This window comes from Eschscholzia californica, unplaced genomic scaffold (assembly GCF_041429995.1).
Source record: "Eschscholzia californica isolate CP2 unplaced genomic scaffold, dmEscCali1.0.p SCAF_4, whole genome shotgun sequence".
NCBI lineage: Eukaryota > Viridiplantae > Streptophyta > Magnoliopsida > Ranunculales > Papaveraceae > Eschscholzia > Eschscholzia californica.
The window spans coordinates 57,394,070-57,417,788 of NW_028238461.1; the positions used below are offsets into that span (position 1 = coordinate 57,394,070).

Genomic DNA, 23,719 nt, shown 5'->3' on the forward strand with positions numbered 1-23,719 from the left:
ATCTTGAAGTTTGTTTGATCTTTGTAACCAAATGGTTACAAGATTAAAGAAGAATAATGGTTACAAAGATCTTGAAGTTTGTGATCTTTATTATTTTATGTTTGATCTAAATGGTTACAAGATTAAAGAAGAAAAATTGTCTGAGAAGTCAAGTGTCTTACGGAGAGATAAAGAGGCGCTCTAACAGGGAGGGTGTGAAGAAATTGTTTAGTAATCTCAATCCCATATATATACTAAAAGGTAAAAACTAAAGATCACATACAACCGTTGATATTAAAAAACCCTAAAATCCAATGGTGGAGGGACACCTAAAGTCTAAACAGGTGTTTGCTATTGTATATAATGGGCGGGTGTTTGGTGATGTTTAATCGGGCAGTTATAAAAGCACCCACCGAGCCTACCCAAGACGGGCGGGTATAAGGCACTCATCGGGCTATTTTGGTGGGCTCGGGTGTGGGCGGGGGGTCGGGTAGGCCTTTTCACCCGAGCCCGCCCACTAAATCTTGTCGGGCCGGGCGGGACCTACCCACTTTCGGGCACGGGCACCCCATGGACCTGTCCGGACTCGGGCATCCATCACGGGTTTCGGGTAATCGGGTGAAAATCCCACCCCTAGGTGTACCTATTCCGTTTTTGCCATGGCAGCTTGTTGGGCTGCCTTTCAACAAAAAAAAAGAAAAGAAATAGCTTCTTGGGCTGCCTATAGAAATTATGGGAAGCGCCCACTACTTTCGCTCTTTAATTTCTCAGAGTGGAGTATGATATATATTTCTAAGATCTTTGAACAACCATGAGATCCTCAAACTCATATAAATTATATAGGCGCTCAATGAAACCGAGCCATCAAGATCGAGAAGATGCTTTACTTGGGTAGAAATATTAACTTGCGAAAATGTGTATTGCAAATTTTATTACATATGATCAATATTTATAACGATCACATCTATTGCTTGGGCGTCACAATGGGGGGTATATTTTACTTTTTCTTTTAATACAAAGAGACATAGGGGGACATACAGACTGACATAGAAGATAATTAGTACTATGTAGTTATACTTTGATTTTTTTCAACTTTGGAATATACTCCTGCAAGCATTAGGAGCGGAAGACGCGCCTACCCAATATTATTACCACTAGCTATAGCTAGTTAATGAATTTGGTGGATTGGCTAGATTGTAAGGAGAAGTCCGGGCACCGATTTTCCAAGAGTATTCGAAAGACTGCTTTCCCACAGGTTATTCTTGGCGGGCCAATCCTCAATACGGGTAACGGTTAGAGACGTATTGAAGTACTCCTTTACTTGGGTAATAATCCCATCATCATTTACGGTCCAAGCGTGGACCCATGAAACGGAATGCCCCAAATCACACCCTTCCACAAGTACGGTGGACCCAAATGCAGTTATAGAGCTAGGCACAAACACAAATGGCGATGGATTGTCATAGCAGTCTGAAGATGGTGACGAAGACAGCGAGGATGAAGGTGAGGAGGTGGTGGAACAGCCAGTTAAGAGGTGCATCATGTGGGTTTGATGAGCAGGTGGTCCATGGTACCACCAGTCAATATCTGGAGCGAGTAATCGGTGCACCGTCTCCACGTCTAGTTTGGCTAGTGCTTCATAGAAGGTCCAAACGACCTTTTTACTACGAGCCTCTTCCTCCTCCAGAATTTCCTTGAAGTTGGCCAGTTTTTAATACTTGTATAAAAAAATTGGTGGTTCTTATTAATTACTACAAGCCCAGGAAATCTAGCAGAAAGAAACAAGTAAGGAATGAGTGGCAATACTGAATCGAGGTCCCTTTTATAGAGAGAAGAATAGATGTGTGTGTGTGAGTTTAATTTGTTAATTAAAGATAATTAATTACACGAGGGCACGCACTCACTTGTTTAGTCTTAAGATCACTAATTAACTACGTAACCAAGTCTTAAGAGGTTACCTCAGTGAGTTTGATTAAGCTAATGTTAATTCAAATGCCACTACCAAGATGAAGCAAATTAATTAAACACCAATCATTCATAATATGTGCATATTGTTTAATTTTTTATATATATATATATGTTATTTTAGTGGATGAATTTTCTTTTGTCAAAGATTTATTAGCATTGGTTAATTTCTAAAGAGGATTATATAATACAATATCCTCACATGTACAAAAGCCTACAAATGTTCGTATTGGCCCATAGATTTCCCCTCAGATCCACACTTGTTGCCTCCATATTTGTCAAGAAAAAAGAAATTGAGACGAGCTTTCAAGAGTTGACAAGAAAACGTACATGTTTAGCAGTAGAATACCTCTTCTCTAACATTAAGTTTTCTTTAGCAATTTATCCATTTCATGAATTTCTTTAAACGACAATTGGATGTGAATAGAAATAATACATCGCATAACTTACTAAATTGAAACTGCACAACAAGATATTCGGAAAAGAAAAAGAGTACGATAATCTAATTTGTTGTCAACTAGTTTATATGGAAGCAAAGAACTTAAAAGTCTCAATTTTCATGTAATTTGGATCACTCAAATTGCTTGAGGGGTTTTGATTCTCTTTTCTTTTTGTTTGTCGAAACCTCAACCCCCTCACTATAACTATTCATGGAACTTAAACAAGTAAAAATTTATTAAGTGGTTGGTTATACACTAGTTTTAAATTTCATACTACCTTCCAAATAGTTCAACAAAAAAAAAAAAACCTTCCAAATATCGTTGTCCTCTCGAAAAAAGAAAAGAAAAAAGAATTTCAACGAAAACAAACAGAAATAAGAATTGATGTGCGTAAACATGGAAATGATTAATATGCTTTCGGTTGGGGTAACGTACGTGGACAACACCAAAACTCTAAAATCGGATGAATAAACAAACGTCCCTTGTGGGTTTGTGTTTCCTCAAATTGGTTTAGGGTTTTCATTTGGAGGTCACTTAAATCCAATTGGGGGAATGAAGGGGAGAGAGGGGAAGAAATCACCCCAACCATTCCTAATTTGGCCCCCCATAGAATCGAATAGTCACTATCTCTTCATAATACTACTGTTTTGGCCCTCATGTCAAAATTTATATAATATTGAAGAATGACCATTCTCATGTTCTCACAATTTTTTCTTTGTTGTTTTGTTGTTGAAAGCATTTCTCACACTTGTTTAGGCAAACACCCACATCAGATGCCACTACTAAATACTACCTCCACCGACCTAAAAAAGGTGGGCTGAATCCACCTCTCTTGAACAAACCCCCCCACCCATTAGTTAATCACCTTCGAATTTATCAAACTAAAGACAGTGAATTTCTATTCAGCAAGGCGGTTTTTAAGTTTTGTAACTACAATTTTTGGTTGGAGTGGGACGAGTAGTTACCAAGTTGGTTTCCATCCTCTAAGTTAAATGTTCGAGACACAAATAGTTTTATAACTACAATTCAATTTTTGGCTGGAGTGGGACGAGTAGTTACCAAGTTCGAGACACAAATAAGTGTTACCTTTGAGTGGGACGAGTAGTTACCAAGTTGGTTTCCATCCTCCAAGTTGGTTTCCATCCTCTAAGTTATATGTTAAAAACATCACTGCCTCCCCTTGGCTTTGGCTCTTCTGTCTCTTTAGTCGAAAGCCTCACTCTTAACTCGATTTAGTATCTTATTACTTCGTCCGCTTGTCCGAGAAGCGAAAAGTTACCAGCAACCAAGTGGGTTTCCCACTTTGACTCAACCATGAGTCAAACAAACCTGCCAATAATTTTGCACCCAATTCTCTACTCAGTGGACTTCAGAGTCAAATCTGAGTTAGAGTTATATATATTAGTGGAATTGTGAGATAAGTTGTTGAATATTTAATAACTAGTGTTTCAAAATATGGTAATGAAAGCAACAGTGGAGGAGAAGGGATGAGAGAAAGATGAGGCCAGGGAGATAATATATATAGAGAGGGTAGAAAAGAGGAAAGATCTGCATAACTGTTAACTGACAGACATAATCGAGTCGGGGTTCAAATGGCTAGTTGGACAAACTCCGGATCAAAGTAAAAGTATGGACAAATTATATGTACTTGATTGTATAATCTCCCAAATCCATCTATAATGCACTTTACCATAAACAAGAAGAAAGAGTAACTATAAACTAATTAGATGAATTGAAATGAATTACTCAAAAGTACATTTCAGTTCTCTTAGCTCAACACAACTTGCTATGGCATTGATCTTGGCTGATCACTTTTTTCTTTCTCTATCAGTACGGGAGGCGGGGCAGTCATCGTACTGCTTCCTCCTACTGTCAAAGACTCTTCGACCAACATCGGCAACTGCACTTTCGGAGAATCATGTACTTGTCGAAATCTACTAGGACTAGATGAGGAGTTTATCGCTCCAGACTTGGATGGAGAAGTCCAGATAGGAGAACCTTGATTCAATCTTAACTGAGTAGATGAGCTATCTTCTCTACCCAAAGGAGATAGCAGTGATGGAGGTTGCTGTTCACTTTCATTCCCTTGTTTCTTGTAAAACTTATCTTCTACAATATCGTAAAAGTCCACGGTCCTTACTTCCTGAGCCAAAGAACACCAACAACAGAAAAGCCACTGAACACAATCAGATATTCCTGGGTTCTTACAACAGAAGGAATTCGGAGGCAAGTTGAAGCGCTTTCTCATCTGTATTCGCCAGAAACCACCATATAGAAAACCAAAAATACAAAGAACGATACCCGTAACACCCAATGCTTCCTGGACAACCTCATTATCAACATTAATTGCAGCTAAGTTGAAGATAAAGAAAGGTGCTGTGCAAAATAGAACAAAAGTTGCTATATGAACATACATATTTCCGAATCCGAGCCTTTCCATATTCCAACCAAAGACGCAAAAACTACAGAAGAGTGAGAGGTAAGCTGTAGAAATATCATCCCAAAGATCAAATAATCCACCTACCCATTCAGGTCTGTTCTCAACAACCCTTTGATTGTCTCGTAAAGCAAATGAGAATTTCTTCTCAAGGGTCTTCGTTCTTATATTGGTTTGGTTTTGTGCTTCTTGATCTATCTCCGGCTCGTAATCCCTACCAAGAGAGCTAAGAATGGTGTATAATCCTGCAAATGCAGCTGATGAGATTGCAACAGTGACACAGATGCCAACTCCAATGGGGGGTCGACGCGATCTCTTATATCCCAAATTGAGACTACACAATGCATACTGAGCAAAACAGTTCAGGTTCAGTAAAGCCACAACGACCATCATATTAGTCCATTCGTGAGGTTTATAAGTGCCGTTTTTGCAGTAGACTTTCCTTAGTCTAGATATGTCATCTGGCTTCCATCTACATAAAAGCACAAAGTGGTATAGCCGCTTTGGGTGTTGGTATAGGCACATAAGAGTGAAAAGGGCATTAAGGATTTGATTATTCACTTCAAACCAGGCATTTCTCTGTCTTTTACTTGGGATGGCATGGTTTAACATACCTATCATGACCATAAAAAGAATCGCGCCTGAGATAGCAACACAGACAATCCAAACAAAAAGGGCCATGTTCATAGGGTTCCTGATCCATTCCTGGCAAATTTTCTTGATTGAATCCCAGCTCATTTTCTGGTTGAAGTGAATACCGAAACGTTCTCGGAACCCATGACATGTAGAAGAAGGAACAGTGCGTGAGATATCATCTCTATCCTTTGCAATCTGCCGGAACTTGCCTGATGGGGAAGCCAAACTATATTTTGAGGAACCAGAGTTCCCCATTTCGCCACGACATGATGCGAAGACATTCTTCATAAACCCTTTATTAAGGTTCCCCTGGCCTAAAAGGCCCCTTTGAGATGTTGATATATGAAGAGGTATCTTCTCTTTGACTTTATTAATACTGTTTGGTATCGCACTAGATCCACCTTCTTCCATGACTTCCACCGCGGCTTTCACCTCACTAACTGAAACCAACCTACAAATCGAAAATGAAGATTCGGCAAGTTTAGCCTAAAGAGACGCATGATGAACTCTGAAACTTGTTATTGTTTGAATGCTGCTTAATAATAATGTAGAGACATCCCTGGACTAACAGGACCTTAATTTCTGTTTTGTGCAAATGAAAACCTTAACAAAACAATGGCAAGAGTTGGTAGTAATCAAGCTGAGTCCTAAATCATGCCATACATGATCATTCTGGCAAGCTCAGAATAATAATAATAATAATTGAAACCCTAGTAGTTTCTTGATCAAAACTAGAGGTCCATGAGGACATAGTCTAATTAATCCCTAGCTAGCTAGACTCCAAATTAATATGATCATCATCATCTAAACTGGTAATCCCTTGTACGAAAAAAACACAAAATAAAATTAGAGATGATAAATTTATTGAAACAAATGGAGCAAACAAGAGAGGATAACTAAGATGTTGATTAATCACATCATCTTAAAGAGTAACTAACAAACATAACTAAGGAATGACAAGGAATAGAATTTTAATTGAAGTGAAGTCATTAATTAGGAGGGGTAGAGACAAATGAGAAGCAGTAATTTAGTTAGGTTTCCAATGAGCATCAAAGTAGTGAGTCGAATAAAGTAGTTTAGTAGAAAAGAAATACTCCATAGGAAGTGATTCTAATGAGGAAAAGTAAAAGTAAACCCACAAACAAAATCAAGGAATAAGTACCAAATCTCAAGAGTATGTATAGTATAATTAATCAATCAATCAATCAATCGTGAGAGGGATTTGTGTTCTTCATCTAATAATAATAATAATAATAATAATATTAGCAAGTAAGAAAGAGCAAATTAAATGAATCTCATATTACTTACTACTACTAGTTTGAAGAATCAGAAACCCAACCTAGAAGCGAGCAACTTGATACATCTGATCAAAACGAAACCCACCTACAGTTTGTTTTTTTTTTTAATTAAGGAAGAAAGAAATAAATAATTGTGGAAAGGAAGAAATAAAGTTACTACTACTACGGTAGTACCTAATGAAGGATGAGAAATCAGTAGGCAGTTTCATTTCATCTTCTGGCATGCACCCAGCTAGCAGCACTTCCTTCTGGGAAGCTGAATGAATGAATGAATGAACGAACCCTCTTTCTTAATGGATTGATTGTTTTTGACAAATAATACTTTCTATCCATCTGGTTGTTGTGTTTTTCTTATTTTCGATAGGTTGGTGGTGGGTGGATGGATGTCCTTTTATTGAATGTTGATTTGTTTTCTTCCTCAAAGTAGTTGAAGCAGTAGTTTTTTTTTTTTTTGACAATTATTAAAAAAAAAGAAAACAACAATAAGGGGAGAGGGAGCGTCTCTAGAGGCGGGCTGAGTATCCTACTACTTTTTTGAGAAAAAAAAAAGGTCAATAGAATTATGAAAATGGAGATGCGGGGTATCGATCCCCGTACCTCTCGCATGCTAAGCGAGCGCTCTACCATCTGAGCTACATCCCCTCAACATTCTTCAATTGTAACTGATTTTACTTGACAGTTAAACGTAGGACTTATCTCAGATGGTTTAAACTAATCAATACACTATCATTTTCACGTAAAGTAGGAGCCAGGCGGGAAGTTGGTCACAAAGTTGGGGGCCATTAGAGAAATAACCCATAATTTAAATAATATTCCACCTACTTGTTATTACCAAAAAAAACAATTATTCTTCCAACGAGCCTTTTCTATTTCTACCAATATCATCATCACCCTTCCCTTATCTTTCTCTTTATATTTTGTAATAATCTCATCACTATAACAAGGTCAGTTCATCCCGATTCAATTACTTACTACTGCTACCAACAACTCAACCTCGAAAAAAAACAAGAATCTCCAGCTTTACCAGTTTTTTTTCTTTCTACAAATTTCTCCAATAGAGTATAATAGACCAAAGAAAAGTAGCAACAAATGGCAGTGAGTGAAAAAATGACACCCGCAAAAGATAACGGAATCTTAGCTCCTCTCTTGCCGGAGCTCAACAAGAATCCCCGTGGCGGCGCCTCCATTTCCGGTGCTGTATTCAATGTCTCCACTAGCATAGTCGGTGCTGGAATTATGTCAATTCCGGCAACAGTCAAGGTATTAGGTGTAATTCCTGCAATCATCCTCATTTTGAGCATAGCTATTTTAGCCGGTATTTCTTCCGACTTTCTTCTCAAGTTCACTGTTTCCGGCAAATCCACGAGTTACGCCGGCGTGATGAAGGAGTCATTTGGACGGTACGGATCTGTCGCGTTACAGATCTGTATCATGATCACAAATCTCGGTTGCCTCATCATCTATCTTATCATTATTGGTTGGTCAAAAGTTATCCTGTTTTATGTAATCCGACGGTTGTCTGATTGATGATCATGAGATGGTTTTGATAATGAACGGTTATGATTGATTTGATGGTGCAGGGGATGTACTTAGTGGAACTGGAAGCAGCAAATCAGAGGAGAAACACTTGGGGATACTACAAGAATGGTTTGGAATTGAATGGTGGAATTCGCGAGCTTTTGCTATACTCTTTGTTGTGGTTTTCGTGTTGCTACCTCTTGTCTTGCTTAAGCGAGTAGGTCAGTCAAATACTCGAGTTGGACTTCAGAATATTTGTTTTGATATATTTAGCGGTTCTTTAAGTTGTTCTGTAATAGCCCTCCTATTAACCGTGGGCGTTCGTACGCATATTACGATAATGTGTTTTTGTTGTCTAACAGAGTCTTTGAGGTTCACTTCAGCAATATCGATCGGCCTTGCTGTGGTATTTGTAGCTATAAGCACGGTTATGGCCGTCTCTGCACTTTTGCAAGGAAAAACCAAGACCCCAAAGTTATTGCCAGACTTGAAGAATAAGTCTTCATTTTTTGAGCTTTTCACAGCAGTTCCTGTCATTGTGGGAGCTTTCACCTTCCATTTCAATGGTAAATTCTCTATCTCAATTGCTAACAACAAGACCAATGAAACTAAGTACCAAAAATATGCAATTTGTGCAGTTCATCCTATTGGTGCCGAGCTACGAAAACCTTCTGATATGAACTTGGCAGTGAGAATATCGCTTGTTCTATGTGCGGCAATATATTGTTCTGTTGGATTCTTTGGGTATCTACTATTCGGAGATTCGATTTTGCCTGACATACTCGCGAATTTTGATCAGAGTTTTGGCTCAACTACTGGATTACTACTTAATGACATTCTCCGGTTAAGTTTCGCTGTTCATCTCATGTTGGTATTTCCACTTCTTAATTTCTCTTTGAGGGTCAATATCGACGAGCTAGTCTTTCCCAAGTCGCCTCCATTGGCTTCCCATACTGCTCGGTTTTTGTCGCTTAGTTGCTTCCTTCTAGTGTTTGTTTATATAGCAGCAATTGCTTTCCCAAATATATGGCTCTTCTTTCAGTTCATGGGATCAACAACTGGTCTCTGTATCGCTTTCATCTTCCCAGGTGCCATCGTTCTTAGGTACGATTCTTTTCTGACATTGTTATGTAGGTATTCTACGTATAACATGTGTGTGAACCAAGGAATGAAACTTCCCGAAATTTCACCGAAATTTCGCGAAACGTTTCCTAAAATGAGATTAGGTGCACGAAATAACACTTGCAACTATTTCCTGCATAGTTTCCACCGACATGATCGAAATTTCCACCGAAATTGTTGGAAATATCGAAATTTCCACCGACATGATGGAAATTTCGACCGACATAGTAGAAATCTAGCAAAAAGACCGGAGAAACTAATACTAGAAACATATCCCCTTCCTTCGTCTTTTTCATCTTTATTTCTCTTAGATCTCTCTTGATTTTTACATTACGTTTTTAATTATTTTTCAATCTATTTGAATGTTACGCTTTGATTAACTGCCTAAATTGATTTTATCTTAGTAACACCCCTGATATAACTGTGTAATTGACGATACCTTCTCAAACTAACATTGTATCAGTAAGAATGTTATCTTTTGGGTGTTATAGCCAATAAATTATTGGATTTACCCCCGGAAGTGCAATTGTTAATACTCCCTCTAACTATTAGATAATGTTAAAAATCATTTTTATGCTTCATTATGGTTTAATAATCTTGTTATACATAATCGCATCATATTTCTATCATTTCTGTAGATTTGTAACATTTCCACACTGACCGAAACATTTCTACGAAACGTTTCCACTTTTGGACCGACCGAAATTTCCACCGAAACCGAAATTTCATTCCTTGGTGTGAACCTGAATATGCCTAAGAAATTCATTTTATTCATCATAATGTTGGGTGGTGTGTTCGCAGGGATGCTCATGGAATATCGACGAAGAAGGATAGAGCGTTGGCAGTGTCAATGATAGTACTAGCTGTTACAACAAGTACCATTGCCATTTCCTCAAATGTAACAACTTTGGTTACAAATTTATGATAGGGTTGTCACGTATATTTGTATCGGGTTGATGATATTAGTCTTAATCTCCCTTTCCTCTATTTATTGAATGTAAATCTTCTGATTCAGTAAGAAACGTACACATGATTTAGAGCAAACTAATTTTGTTGATGCCGGTATATTACAGAGTTTATCAAAAAGAGGCTGATAATCAGCATTGTAATCTAGAATAAGGGTTCGTAAGAGCACACATCTGATCAAATTCAAGCACAAAATAAATAATCCATGCATTCTTTTAACTTGTACATGGATTTCAAATATTTCTGTTGTGTGTAAAGTTATGAAAGTAGATGCCGGATAACCCACGAGGACTTGTCTGAATTCTAACTATTCTAGCTTTGAATACCTCGGGTCTTTCAATTGCATCCAGAACAACCGCGGCAGATAACTTTCCGTAACTTGAATATACAATTTCCATCTTCTTCATTTGCCTGATCAGAATGGGGATTGGCAAAGTGGGCATGTTGATTTGTGAGAGGTTGAGAACCACTTGTACATACATGCAGCATGAAACTTGTGCTTGCAGGTCTTGCAAGCAAGTCGAGGAAGACTGTTGTTAGCTGTGTGGATGATGCTGTAACAAATCGGGCACTCCTCGATGCCTTCAAATTCCTTGTCGAAATTGCTCTTCCATGTTCTAATGGCCTCAGCTAAGGCACCATTCTGCAAATCCAAAAGTAAAGCAAATAAGCTTCTTTCTCAAAGCAAGATTACACGGTAATACTAAATTCGTAGATCTATGCAAGAACAATGGTGAAGTCGAACGACGAGAAAAAGGTTACTAGGTAATTCAAACAAACGAGGAAAAATGATTTCCAGTATGAAATACCTGACTACGAACAAATGCAATCATTGACATCAACCACTTTCTCTGCTTTATATCACTGATGCCAAGGCTTCTAGTGCAGTCGACATCCACTGGCCTCAATGGGTAGGATGCCGGAAGGCGAATAACCAAATCCATTCCAGTCTCTTCCTTTTTATAGGTAGCAACAACCTCGTATGCTGATTTGCTCACACTAACTGAGAAATTCTCATCCGCAAGGGAAGCTTTTTTTATCTGCAATGGTAGGACACCGATAAATTAAAAGCTTTTCTTTCTATGGTTTTTTCTACGAAAGAACTGTATATTATAAATTTCCAAATTGTATATAAATCTGTTACATACCTGAAGTAGTTCGTCTGCAAGTATTGGGGGACTGCACCAAGATTTTGTGAATGACTCAATTGCAGAAGATGCTGCACGGTCACGTACACTTGTGAACCAATCTCGGACGTAAGCAGGAAGAGCGTGAAGCATCAAACCGTATATTGCCCCAGCTAGGGATGCCATTTCCTCTGTCCCAACAGGCCAAAGTGATTCGACAGAAAACAATAAAGAGCCTGTTGTGATTGCACATTTTGCTGCAGCAGCAGCCTGAGATACAGTTGGAAGATCAACATCTTTCTTCTTCACCGTATTTGTAGAACCGGGCTTTAACGGAATATGCTGGAAAAGACAATCTAATATCTTCGTGTTTGCAAAATCTTGAATCCACTGAACCAGTCTCTGCCTTGATTGTGATGACGATGGCAAAGACTGAAGATGAGAAAGCAAAAGAGCCCAGGCAATGAAGACATTGACCTGCAGATTAAAAAAATAAAATCTTCATTCACATAATTTGGAACAAGACTACTCGTTTCAGATTGAGAAAGATGACTACATAATGATAGTTAGAGATCAATTTCGATATCTTTATTTTATTTGCGTAATAATCAGCAAGATTTGATATATGTATGTATGTATGTATATATATATATGGTCAATGCAAATTACCCGTTCGTGTGCAACCAAATCCATTTCGAGTAGCTCAGATGAGGATTTTCTAATCATGCAAGAAATCTCATCTCTCAAGCAAACAGGTGCATCTGTAGATGAATCCAGATGTTGAGACTGACTGGATTCCTCACCAGCCTCACCAACAGCCAAATTGCACTCCTCGCTGACCTCAGTTATTACTACGTGTGAAACAGGCTCAGTTGATAGCATTATATAAGCAGCAACTTGTAGAGAAGGAATAGGCTCTGGAGCAAACAAGATCGCATACAAAGCGCTAGTAGGTCCTTTACTAAGCTCCCAGAGTTCCACTGACCGGAATGCTATATCTCTAACATGTTGAGGGGAACTGATAACACTAGAAGCTACTAATTCCCAGAAATTTGAATATGCAAGCCGTGATGATGCTATAATAGATGACTCAGTGGGACAAGAGGAGCTGGCAATGGCCTCAGAAACTCCTGTAGCAAAAAATATCCGAAGTGCACTTCCAAATATCCGATCTTTAATATCGCTCCATTTTTCAGCTTTCAATGAATTTGAACTATTAGAGTTTTCCACATCGGGCGCTTCCTCTTGCTGCAACTCAATAAGTCCGTTAAACAAGGAAAAAGTATAAAGGGCATTCCTAGCAATATTCGCAGGAGAAGGATCTAAAATTTGAACTGCTTGATCAAGCTTCTTCACTATAAAATCCTCTGTAGCAGAAGTATTAATAACGATATCATTAACAGTCTCAGCTATTTCTTCCATGATTAAGACAGCAGATTCAGTCCATTTCCTTATTTGAGATAATACGAACTCCCAATCATCCTCATCGAATTCCTTCCAGCAGTACGCAACCGAAACTGCTGTTAGCTGTGATAGTTTAATCTCTACATCCGGCGACTCGTTACTGGAGGTTGAGGCACTATCCTCTAATCTCTGTTTTCGAAATAAATTTACCAGTAATCTCTTCTCAGAATGAGTCATGTTTTTCTGCAAGGCCATTTTTAATGAGTTTATTCCACCCACTCTGCTTAAAGGATAACATGATATGATTACTTGAATCCAATCTTTTACATCTGCAATAAGAGATAAAAATGAATCAGCTACATTGTATATAGCAAACAGGAATTCCAATCAACACCGCCATTAACCAGTATGACAAATTTGAAAGAGAACCGAACAATTTACCTTCTCCAGTTCGCGAGACAGTTAAAGGTGACAATGCTAAAGCTCTTTGCAGCCAACCCTCAATGATATTGTGCATCTGGTTTTCATCTTGACTAAATTCAGCAGATACTGTGGGTCTAAGCCTTAGTGGTGGAATAAGAACATTTATAAGAAAAGGAAGAACCCTCAAGCAGTTGTTATTAACTTCACTACCGTCAAGTAGTTTATTTACAACAACTTCAAAAAATATTGCTGCTTTGTCGCGTCCCCATATATTTTCTTTGATAAGTAGACACGAGAGCAGAGATACAAGAGCTCTCAAGAATGGGTTATGAATAGACTCTATCTCATCATCAGAAGCCGCCCATGCACTGAACAAGCAATGTTCCTCATTGGCTCCATTAACAAGAGAACCATCAAGCAAGATGTTTACAACAGAATCTACGAGGTTTTCCTTCCGACCTTCAGATTTTGCAAACTCACTTAGCAGAGGTAAGAAAGAACCTAAAGCACTACCGCCTGACCATTTCCAGGTGCATAATACTTCAGCAGCAAGCCATGATCGAGAAAATGAATGTGTTGGAAATAACTCATCTTGCATTTTGGATGCAGCTGAAGGAACGTCTGAGAAAAAACCAGCGATAACTCGACTGAAACCGAGTCTGGAAATAAGCTTGTCAATAAATTCAACAAACTGGTAATGCTCAGGTGCCTGCACTAGGTTCATATATGTAAGGATAATCATAAACAAATAAATATAAACAAGGTATTACTAGGAAATCTGCGAAGCAATGCAATAAGATATTATTGAAGAATAAAATAGATTCCTCACATGAATATCTTCTAACATGTTCTTAACTTTAATGGTTGCTGATCTGGTCCCATCATGGAGAGCCGGCATGACCCACAAAGGCCAATGCTTTCCAACGTCCAACAAACAGTCGAACATAAACTGCTCCTCGTTATAGTCGGGACAGATGTATTCAAGAACTTCCAACATCCATTCACAACACAAAGAAGGGACTTCTTTTGAATTGAATGTATACAACTCAAAAATGGCAGATCTTATGGTCTGAACCAAGATATTCTGCAACCCCCTCAGATTGCTAGAGTTGAGGCTTTTCCAGAAGCCGGAGCTTACTTTGAAACGAAAGGCATGAAATGATTCGCCAAAAATTAACTTGGGACTAAGTTTTTCATGTGAGTCGCCATCAAGGACACTTTCCGCTGTCACCAGATTCTCATGTTCTTGTGATGCCATCATACACTCCCAGTCAACTATAAATATGACAGCTGAAAGACATGATACCACATCAGAATCTCCCAATGTCTTTAAACAATATAAACTACTTTGAAGAATCTCAAGAGCGAAATTTGACATCTCAAGCGCATTGACATGGGATTCATATTGTAGAATTGAATCCTTGTTTCCAGCACATAATAATAAAGAACAGGCATCCTTTGCCCAAGTAAAAGAAGAACCCATAAGAAGAGGGATGAACTTTTTGAGAACCTCCTCAAATATCAGTATCAGTGAATCTCTCGAAACAAAAGAAGTCTGGTCGTCGTGTTTTGACCCGCCAAGAACAGCCCTGCAGCATAAGATGAGGAAGACTTGTTATAGTCTGAAATAACCAATACCCAGCTATTAAAACTTAAAAGAGAGCTAACCAAAAGAAGGTGTTCAACTTTGGTTCAGCCGAGTGTGAGAAAGACACTCCACTATCTACTTTTGATTCATTCTATTTATTCCAAGTCCCAACTGTTAAGATCTATGTATTGTTTATCCGTCCTACTTCCATTATGTTTCTTTAGTTTGAATTTAGATCAGGATATCTATTTCTATAACAAATAACTTCTTTATCAAATAAGATTACGATTATTTCCTCCTATTCGTACATTTCAGTAGTTGCGTTCGCCTGTGCATGCACACCAATGACCAATCCCGTAGTTGCTTTTTCGCTACAAATAGTGTTCCTAATCGAGTATATAGTGAATTTATTGATGGTGCAAGTGTGGCCCAAGAATGTCCACGGATAAAAATTTGGGTAAAATTAGAGAACACATACTAGAATGGAATTATTTGCATACCGTAAGAAGTGAGAATGGGATTCCAGAAAGGGAGGAGAACCAGAGGCAACAGAAATCGCAGTGGAATCTAGTATCTTGTGATGCCAGTGTTCGACCTGAGAACCTGGTCGCGAATACTCCACTCCCACCTTCCTCTTACCAATCTGTTCTTGGACCTTTTCCATCAGCATAGCCAAAACATCTATCTGACCAGAAGCTACAGGCCCAAGGTTAGTTCCACGACATTCCAGTGTTCTCACTGAATATCTGATAATACTATCCCATTGTTCAGAAAAAAATTCATCATCAAGTAAGGCAAGTAGAAGATCTAATCTTGCAGCAGTGGATTTATTTCCTTCACGTAAGCACCATGGAACAAAATTTCCCCTGAATACTTGCAGAAAATGTTCTCCTTCAGGGGAAAGCTGACTGCCTGAATGCCCTTCATCACCATCAAAGAGCTGTGAAACTATTTTCCTTGGTCCAAATATAGAAACTGAAACAGATAAAATTCTGACGGCATCTGGTGAATCCTGTTCTCAGCAATAAGATAACAAAGTAATTTCTACCATCAGCTGAGAGTCAAACAGAAGAAAGCATTCCACAAAAGGCAATAAAACGAACGCCCACACAAATGCATGAAAAACAGTGTCAAACAGTGCAGGTAAGCCTTTAGCCCTAAACTAGGTATTAGCTTTGGTGGTAAAATTAAAGCCTGAGCCTATAAGGCTATAACTATAAATCATCAAGAGTGGTATCTCTACTTTCTAGAAGGTCAAATACACGACTATAACGAACCCTTTGAAAGAACACTGAAGACATAGTTGAAAGAGACACAGGTTTCACAAATAGTAATAGCTAATTCACCGTGTCAAACAATCTACCTTTGAGAATCATAATGATTGAAAACATAATTAGAGTTAAATAAAGCATTTAACTCACCAAAGATCTGATCAGGGGGAAAGCCTTTGTGATCATTGGTCCAGCTAAAAAAGCCAAAGGCCATGTTTCACCTTTCTTCACTGCGTGTTGCTCTAGTAGTATCAAGAAGGTGACTATCTGGTCTATATGCTCAGACGGTTTCTTTAAGTACTGTGTTTGCTGAAGATATTCCAGACAATTCTCCTGAAATGTTGTACAGAAGGTGTTATGCAAACTATATTCCTCCAACGAAATGAACGATAAGATCTCAATTATGCGCTTTCCTAGTTCCTGGATGTAGCTTAACGGATACTTGACATTCAACTTTTCTGTTTTCTTCTGTTGAGAATGTTGGATATTGTCCACAGGAACACTGCTTGGATTCTCATCAAAGCTCCTATCGTGACCTTTTGTGCTGGCTAACAACAGAAAATCGTGCCAAAGAAGCTTTACAAGGATATTGTCAACAAGACTAACTCGGAAACTATAAATGACATCATTTCCATCAAAATATCTGCAAATTGAACAAAAAAAATGAGCAGTGAGAACGACACCCGACTATGGAGAACTCGATCTGTTGGGACAAAGAGCAACAAAAGAAGCAATGTCATGAACATAAAGTTACCTCGATGCGTTATGTATTCCCCAAATAAAACATTCTTTAAATGCCTTGAAAAATGCCATTCTGTCCTCAAAGGAGGAGTGGGATGGGTTCCTTCCTGCCCACATATTCTGGAAGAAGTTGAGAAAAAACTCATTCCAATTGATTGCTTTAGGAGGTATTGTATCAATTAACAGAACTAACATTGGATAAGAAAGTTGCTGTGTTCCATAGCATCCGTTCCTCAAGAACTGCCAAAGTCGGTTTAGTACAGTCTTCTGAACATTTGGAAGACCCCAACTGTCAGGAAACCTTTTAGAAAATAGCATAATTGTCTCCCACATTGGAGAATGACATGTTGGATCCTTTTCGTGGGTAGAACCCAATATTGCGACAGACAGGACTTTCATGTTTCCTTCATTAAATGCATGAGGTATATGTTTAGTGAAACTCCCAAGTGCTGAATAAGTAGCTGATCGGACAACTGGACTCTGGGACTTCAGAAATTCTTGAAAATACTTGTGACTAGAGAATATCTTTTCAGCATAAGAAATAGCAGTTGCCCTAGCTTTTGGAGCATTCTTTGGTTCCACAATTACATTTTCAAAACCAGATCTTTGCAATTGCATACCCAAAAAAATATCAACTAGTGTCGCTAATGCCAGTAGTGAAGAAGATATCACCTGTGATTCAGTGAAGAAAATAAATAAGAGATTCAAGGAAATGAATGCCTCTCAAAGATAAGATCAGCAACATAATTTACAGATCAGTAGAAATAATAAATACCTTTTCGAAACTTCGAATGAAAGGATAAATTTATTTGAAAAATTATTATTTCATTTTTTGAAGATAATAAATTTTTTTTGAAACTTTAGAAATAGTATGTATCAATTTCTAACCATATCTTAATACCACATGGAATTTATGCTAATGAGAAAAGGATTGAAGAACCCAATATAACCAATGAATCATCTGCCACCTAATAGCACGAATGCATCATCCAAGAACTAGGCAAAAACAACAATGACTCATTACAACTTAGGAAAGGAATAGCATTTAAACAGTGGCACGGTAGACACTAATGTGTACCCGTTGGTGCATCTCTTCCAATTCATCCGAAGGAGTTGCTTTGTCAGACATATTCAGTGGAGTGAGCTTTAGGTTCTCTTCCAAATAGAGAAAGACCTCACTTGTGCACAGAATCAATGCATCCAATCTCTTTTCTTGGGCTGGAAAGGCGTCCTGTCAGGAGACCATGATTGAATAGTCAGTTTCACAAAAGAAAAAAGAAAGAGAGAAAGAAAGATATGCCTCAAATCATAACAGCACATGGGCACAGAATGACATAAAAGGGTTGGTTATACGCAACATCATAGGAAAAGAACATTGCATTCTTAATTTCTACAAAACCATTAACCTGCCCCAATAGCCTATCAACCATATCAAAGACATGCATGTTACATATCACTCATCACAAAATGGTAACAACAAACCTGAAAAGATCGCCTCGCAGCTTGAGAAATCTCGGAAACGGGATCAAACTGAGAAAACCACCATGGACCCATCAAAGACTTCAGATGTGGAGCTAACCCTCTCCTGAGTAAAAAAGAATCTAGTATGTAGTCGTGTGGCAGACAAACTCACAAGCCACAAAGATATTTGAACCTACTAAACTGAAATTGGGAAAATATGGAATGGAGGTAACTTGTTAGTCTTGTTTAGTTGAGCTGCTATACACAGTGACCTTTTCTGAGAGGCACAAAAGTGATATTTCCCAGTACGCACGGTGCTGATTCCTATGACAATTATATGAGGTAGAGGTACCCCTAAGAGATATGAAGAACAAGCACAAGCACAATTTTTTATTTCGTTCTTTTTTTTTACTCCATCTTGTTTGACGCCTACTTAACAAATCATAAATTATTGTAACTGTCAACATCTATGCCTTATGCGAAATTGGGGCTGCTACCTATCTGGTGATGCATGGGTGCAAGAATAGCTATTATTTCTCGAATCTCGACTGGCTATAGTCCTTATATTAATCATGAGAACGTAAAATTGTGTATATACTCAGAAAGATACTTTTTTTGCAAGTGGTTTATTAGTGAATGAATAAGAACAAGATTAAATCGATATGAAGAAAATTAATCCAAGAAATATATGCTAACATATACTATTCAATCTTTTAGAATGATGAAGAAAATAGACAAGTAAAACATAAGTTCAAACCCGACAGTGGTGACAAGACTAGTCATAGTTTCATGAGTAGCTCGTCGAACCTCTCTATTGTAGTCCAGCAAGAGCCTCTTGTATTCAAACGCCTGTGTGAAGAAAAGTTTGATTATCAACTTACTGAACACCCCCCGAATGAGAGTAAAATTAGTAAAGTAGTATCTTAATAGAGCATTCATATATTACATGGGTACACCATCATAATTGGTAACATGAAAGAATCCATATTATATGAGCGTGAATTTGGAGAAACACGTACCCATTGTGGAACACATTGCAGAATATCCTCTCCCGGTTTTTGCTTAAACAGTTCACGTAAGGTTGTCAAGGCTTTAAGCTGTAAAACATGCAAAAGAAGATTAGAAATTCATAGAGCAGGGACAACAACTGGTAGCCTCGTTGGTAGTGCATGATCTACTTGGCAATATGGAGTGTCAGGTTTTGACCCGTGGAAGTGAAAATCCATGATTGATTGAAATTGGGGGTATAAATGAAGTAGTTAGACAGGCTTTAGGCCAGTAATTTAGTTGGGTGGTTTCTGTGAGGGTTTAATCTGGACAGTTATCGAGAGCTTTATCACATCGTATTGATGTCCTTTGTAATGACTAGTCAATATCCAAAAAAGAAATTCATAGGGCAGCAAGATAAGAACACGAGTATTAGAATAATAGCAACATGTATAGATGATACCTTTGTAGTGGGATCTTTCCTACCAAGTCTTTTTAAATGTTGAGCAACTTCACCATCTACATCCTAAATCACAAAAAAAAAAATGTTAATCAGATTGTTCAGTTTGGGTATGTTGTTTCAGTAGGCAAATTATGAATGAATAGTGTAATATGTTTTATCAAGTTTAGAGAGAGAGAGAGAGAGAGAGAGAGAGAGAGAGAGAGAGAGAGAGAGACCGAAAAAGGAGTGGAGTCATCAGTGGGGAGAGAAGATTCGAGGCGAGAACTTCCAACGTATCCACCAAATCCAATTGAGGCAGCACCTGAAGGTAGTAGAGATGCGGCAAGGCTGTCAAAGTAAACAATTTAACTCATCATTCACAAACTAACACTATTCTTCAAACACAAGAAGAAACTTCCACAAGATTTATTTTATATATATATATATATAGAGAGAGAGAGAGAGATGATGATGATGAAGGAAAAACCTGCTGCTTGAAGGACGGTTCTTACTTCTTGCTCCATCCCCTTTCTGTTTTCCCATTTTCTTTTTTCTCTCTCTAAAGATTCCCTTTAGTTCTTAACCTCTTTCCTTTCAGCTCCCACCGGAAGAGATAGAGAGAGAGAGAGAGAGAGAGATAGGGCCGGTTTAGAGAGAGGGTTTTTGGTCGGAACCCTTGGCCGGGACGAGGCGATGAGGTCAATTTTTATGTTGGATTTCCGGGGAGTAGTCTGTCGGTTGGGTTTAATGGAGCTTCAGATTTGCAATTCCATAAGAAAATTGAAAGAGACTTTAATCATCTTCTGGCCCAAAAAGTTATGGCCCAAGTCAGTGGATCATAACATGCCTTCTTTTTACTCCACAAATCTTATATGATCAGTCTTTGGGAAATTCTAAACGCACTTATTGCTGCGGGAGGCGCCTTTAGAATATTCTTTGTACTAAGGTGTTACATGGGAGGGTTGAAGCTTGTATGTAGAGAAAATTTATATACACTTACCATTTCTACCCACCACAATCACATCTCTTTGGACTTCAACAACAATTACCTTGGATGTGACTGTGCATAAAAAAAAAATGGTGAGTGCATTTAAAATTTCCCATGTATGAATGGTGGATTTCCTCTCGGTGATGGAATTCAAAGAGCTTAAGGAGTAGAATGCATAAGCAATAGCTACATTTCTACGTTTTCCTGATTTTTGGATTTCTTCTTCTTCTTCGGCGTTTAATCAACAAGTGTGAACAAGGGACCTCTCCTTATTGCTAGAGGTTTCCCTTTCAACAAGAAGACAGTAAGCCCCACTAAACTAGTAAATTTGGCAGTTGGCGAGGCCTATAGTAATAACATGGTCCCCTTCCACCATTTTCCTTTGTTGGTAGTAACGGCCCATATTCCCTACCGAAGCTCGGACTTTGGGCCACAAAGTTAGAGGGATAAGGCCCCGTTTGGTTCCGCTTAAAATGAACTAAAAATTTTTAGTTTATTTTAAGCGCTTATTGAAATTTTTACACGTCTTGTTCATAAAAGATATAATTTATTTGAAATGCACTCACCATTTTCGTTATATACACTCACAACTAAGGTAATATAAGTTGAAGTCAAAAGAGATGTGAGTGTGGTAGGTAGAATGGTAAGTGTATACCACATTCCCAATGTTGGGCTCTAAACATTTTTTTTAATTATTATATAGAAATTCAAAAGGACAGATACAACAATTTTAAAATTGAGATGGTTGCAATTATATCATGATAAGATTAAGAGATTCAGAGCTAGGTCCTCATGAACCACACAATCTGTCCTATATATGGTTCCTACAAGTGATCAAATGACAAAGTGATGGTAGTTGAGGTGTTAGAATCATAAATAAATGTGAGGTGTTAAGAGAGACAATTTAAGTTGAAGTAAAAATGAAAAGTTACTTCTTCATCATTAACTCTCAATCCCCATTCCCCTCTTAAAACACAAGTACTTTTTTTTTTGGAAGAATTTGACATACACCCCCACTATTATATGAATATTAGGACTACACCCCCACTTTTTGAAAACTTTTGATATACACCCCCACCTGGACGGAAACCGTCAAATCAGAGTTAAGTTGGGTGTGTGCGAAACACACGCGCCAACCATGACAATTTTACCCTTTTGTAGTTGTTGAAATATTTTGAGCGATTTTGACATACACCCCCACTATTATATGAATTTTTGGACTACACCCCCGTTTTTTTCAAAAAAACAAAATTTTTCAATTTGCCCTCCAACGATCATCTTTTACCTTTTGTCTTATAAATTTATTTATCTTAGACAAGCTAAAAGGTCAAAGTGAAAGAACTATTTGAGATATCAAACTATAGTAAAGATGGGAGGAACTATTTGGGATATCAAGCGAAAGAACTTATTTATCTTATATGGGAGGAACTTATTTATCTTATTTGACATATAAGATAAATAAGTTCTTTCGTTTTGATCTTTTAGCTTGTCTAAGATAAATAAGTTTATAAGAAAAGAGGTAAAAGATGATTGTTGGAGGGCAAATTGAAAAATTTTGTTTTTTCAAAAAATTGGGGTTTAGTCCAAAAATTCATATAATAGTGGGGGTGTATGTCAAAATCGCTCAAAATATTTCAACAACTACAAAAGGGTAAAATCGTCATGGTTGGCGCGTGTGTTTCACACACACCCAACTTAACTCTGATTTGACGGTTTCCGTCCAGGTGGGGGTGTATATCAAAAGTTTTCAAAAAGTGGGGGTGTAGTCCTAATATTCATATAATAGTGGGGGTGTATGTCAAATTCTCCCTTTTTTTTTGTTGAACTATTAAAACACAAGTACTTGCCTATTTGGAAAGAAAACCATCTCACCACCCATATGCCATATAGAGTTTAGAGAGACTGGAATCTAGATGGGTTAACTTTTTTTTTTTTTTTTTTGATGAGATTAGATGGGTTAACTTATGGGGTCAGTCACCATTTTTGCACCACAAAAGTTATTGTGTTGATAGATAGGTAAATCTTGTTTGGGTTTATCAAATTCTAAAATTACATAAGTGTGACAAAATCTTTTGGAGCTAAAACTACTTTTCTCTTTACATATTAACAACAAAAACAACAATAAGGATTCTTCAACAAAAGAAAAACAACAACAAGGAAGACCCACACCTCCATCCACCATTTGCTTACCTACCGCATGAAGTGGTGAGTGCCACCCAAATACCCACTTTGCAGCGTAGGACCGCCGGCGTCATCTCCTCCACTAATCAATAATTAAATCACCACTCCACTGCTGCCCTAAAGTAATTTTCAATGTAATATTTTAATACTGATCAAGCATACAATATAACACGAAAGTAGCAAGGCCGCCGACTACAAGACGGAGCGTTCTGGTAGTAAGGCCAACGACTACACGGAGATATCCCTATACCAAGTCACGACTCACGAGCGATAGCGAAGCGAAGCTGCCGCCTATATATAGGCGAAGGGACGAAAGCCCGACGAAGGTTAGACATGAGAAAGTACGAAAATAAGTACGTTAAGGTGACGAAGTCACTTAGTCGAGCCAAGGCTAAGGTTATGGAATAACTTAGTCGAAGAAAAATATACATCAACACAAATACTTGGCAACTAATGTAAAATAAAAAACTAAGAAGTCTTTCGAAATGAAATGATTTCAAGTTTTCAACATCCTCAAGAAGTACAAAATGGTAGACATGATTAGATAGTTTTGACCTAGTGTGTAACAAAGGAGGGGTTTTGAACCGGTCTGAAATTGGAGTGTGTGATCACAAACTAGAGTTAGGATTCGATTAAGATAGTGAAAGAAAAGATCACAACCTAATTAAATAAATAGGACACTTGAAATTAAGTTAATTAACCATAGTACTACTATTTAATGAGATGGACCCCTAATATTAAAACC

The 23,719-nt window shown here is 37.9% G+C and overlaps 3 protein-coding genes, 1 non-coding gene and 1 pseudogene across 6 annotated transcripts; 1 reads left to right on the forward strand and 4 right to left on the reverse strand.

The window, feature by feature from the left end:
* Nucleotides 1-887: 887 nt before the first annotated feature.
* Nucleotides 888-1,746, reverse strand: LOC147546773 (wound-induced protein 1 pseudogene; annotated as a pseudogene).
* A 2,268-nt stretch (nt 1,747-4,014) lies between these two features.
* Nucleotides 4,015-7,125, reverse strand: LOC147546774 (uncharacterized). Of its 3 annotated transcripts, none has more exons than XM_086632330.1 (3): nt 6,930-7,122; nt 6,797-6,840; nt 4,015-5,908 (listed from the first exon to the last, which is right to left on the reverse strand). In XM_086632330.1, the coding sequence occupies exon 3, from the start codon at nt 5,866-5,868 to the stop codon at nt 4,171-4,173; it is 1,698 nt and encodes a 565-aa protein (XP_086488456.1). In that variant the 5' UTR covers nt 5,869-5,908; nt 6,797-6,840; nt 6,930-7,122; the 3' UTR covers nt 4,015-4,170. The 3 variants fall into 3 exon arrangements, with proteins under 3 accessions (XP_086488456.1, XP_086488455.1, XP_086488454.1); XM_086632329.1 differs by having other exon boundaries at nt 6,766-6,840; nt 6,930-7,117; XM_086632328.1 differs by lacking the exon at nt 6,797-6,840 and having other exon boundaries at nt 6,930-7,125.
* Nucleotides 7,126-7,190: 65 nt separating this feature from the next.
* On the forward strand, nt 7,191-10,439 carry LOC147546775 (Transmembrane amino acid transporter family protein). Its single transcript, XM_086632332.1, has 5 exons — nt 7,191-8,232; nt 8,336-8,494; nt 8,636-8,839; nt 8,912-9,377; nt 10,197-10,439. The coding sequence occupies exons 1-5, from the start codon at nt 7,845-7,847 to the stop codon at nt 10,318-10,320; spliced, it is 1,341 nt and encodes a 446-aa protein (XP_086488458.1). The 5' UTR covers nt 7,191-7,844; the 3' UTR covers nt 10,321-10,439.
* TRNAA-AGC (transfer RNA alanine (anticodon AGC)) lies at nt 7,325-7,397 on the reverse strand. Its single transcript has one exon. It is a non-coding gene; the product is annotated as a tRNA-Ala (tRNA).
* On the reverse strand, nt 10,436-20,609 carry LOC147546777 (HEAT/U-box domain-containing protein). Its single transcript, XM_086632327.1, has 16 exons — nt 20,293-20,609; nt 20,042-20,153; nt 19,827-19,889; nt 19,396-19,473; nt 19,134-19,225; nt 18,398-18,500; nt 17,994-18,146; nt 16,929-17,587; nt 16,325-16,817; nt 15,404-15,915; nt 14,145-14,904; nt 13,334-14,024; nt 12,158-13,221; nt 11,510-11,965; nt 11,171-11,401; nt 10,436-11,004 (listed from the first exon to the last, which is right to left on the reverse strand). Exons 1-16 carry the CDS (start codon nt 20,346-20,348, stop codon nt 10,777-10,779), a joined length of 5,751 nt encoding a protein of 1,916 aa, XP_086488453.1. The 5' UTR covers nt 20,349-20,609; the 3' UTR covers nt 10,436-10,776.
* Nucleotides 20,610-23,719: the final 3,110 nt, after the last annotated feature.

Excerpts from the sequence above, each read along its gene's own strand:
- LOC147546775 (XM_086632332.1), top strand. The coding sequence starts at position 7,845 with ATGGCAGTGAGTGAAAAAATGACACCCGCAAAAGATAACGGAATCTTA. Across the intron at positions 8,233-8,335 it reads CATCTATCTTATCATTATTG|GGGATGTACTTAGTGGAACT; the intron begins GTTGGTCAAAAG and ends TTGATGGTGCAG. Across the intron at positions 8,840-8,911 it reads TTTCACCTTCCATTTCAATG|TTCATCCTATTGGTGCCGAG; the intron begins GTAAATTCTCTA and ends CAATTTGTGCAG.
- LOC147546774 (XM_086632328.1), bottom strand. The coding sequence starts at position 6,979 with ATGCCAGAAGATGAAATGAAACTGCCTACTGATTTCTCATCCTTCATT. Across the intron at positions 5,909-6,929 it reads GATTTCTCATCCTTCATTAG|GTTGGTTTCAGTTAGTGAGG; the intron begins GTACTACCGTAG and ends TTCGATTTGTAG.
- LOC147546777 (XM_086632327.1), bottom strand. The coding sequence starts at position 20,348 with ATGGGAAAACAGAAAGGGGATGGAGCAAGAAGTAAGAACCGTCCTTCA. Across the intron at positions 18,501-19,133 it reads AGTCTTGTCACCACTGTCGG|GAGAGGGTTAGCTCCACATC; the intron begins GTTTGAACTTAT and ends TTTTTTACTCAG. Across the intron at positions 16,818-16,928 it reads GGAATACATAACGCATCGAG|ATATTTTGATGGAAATGATG; the intron begins GTAACTTTATGT and ends TTCAATTTGCAG.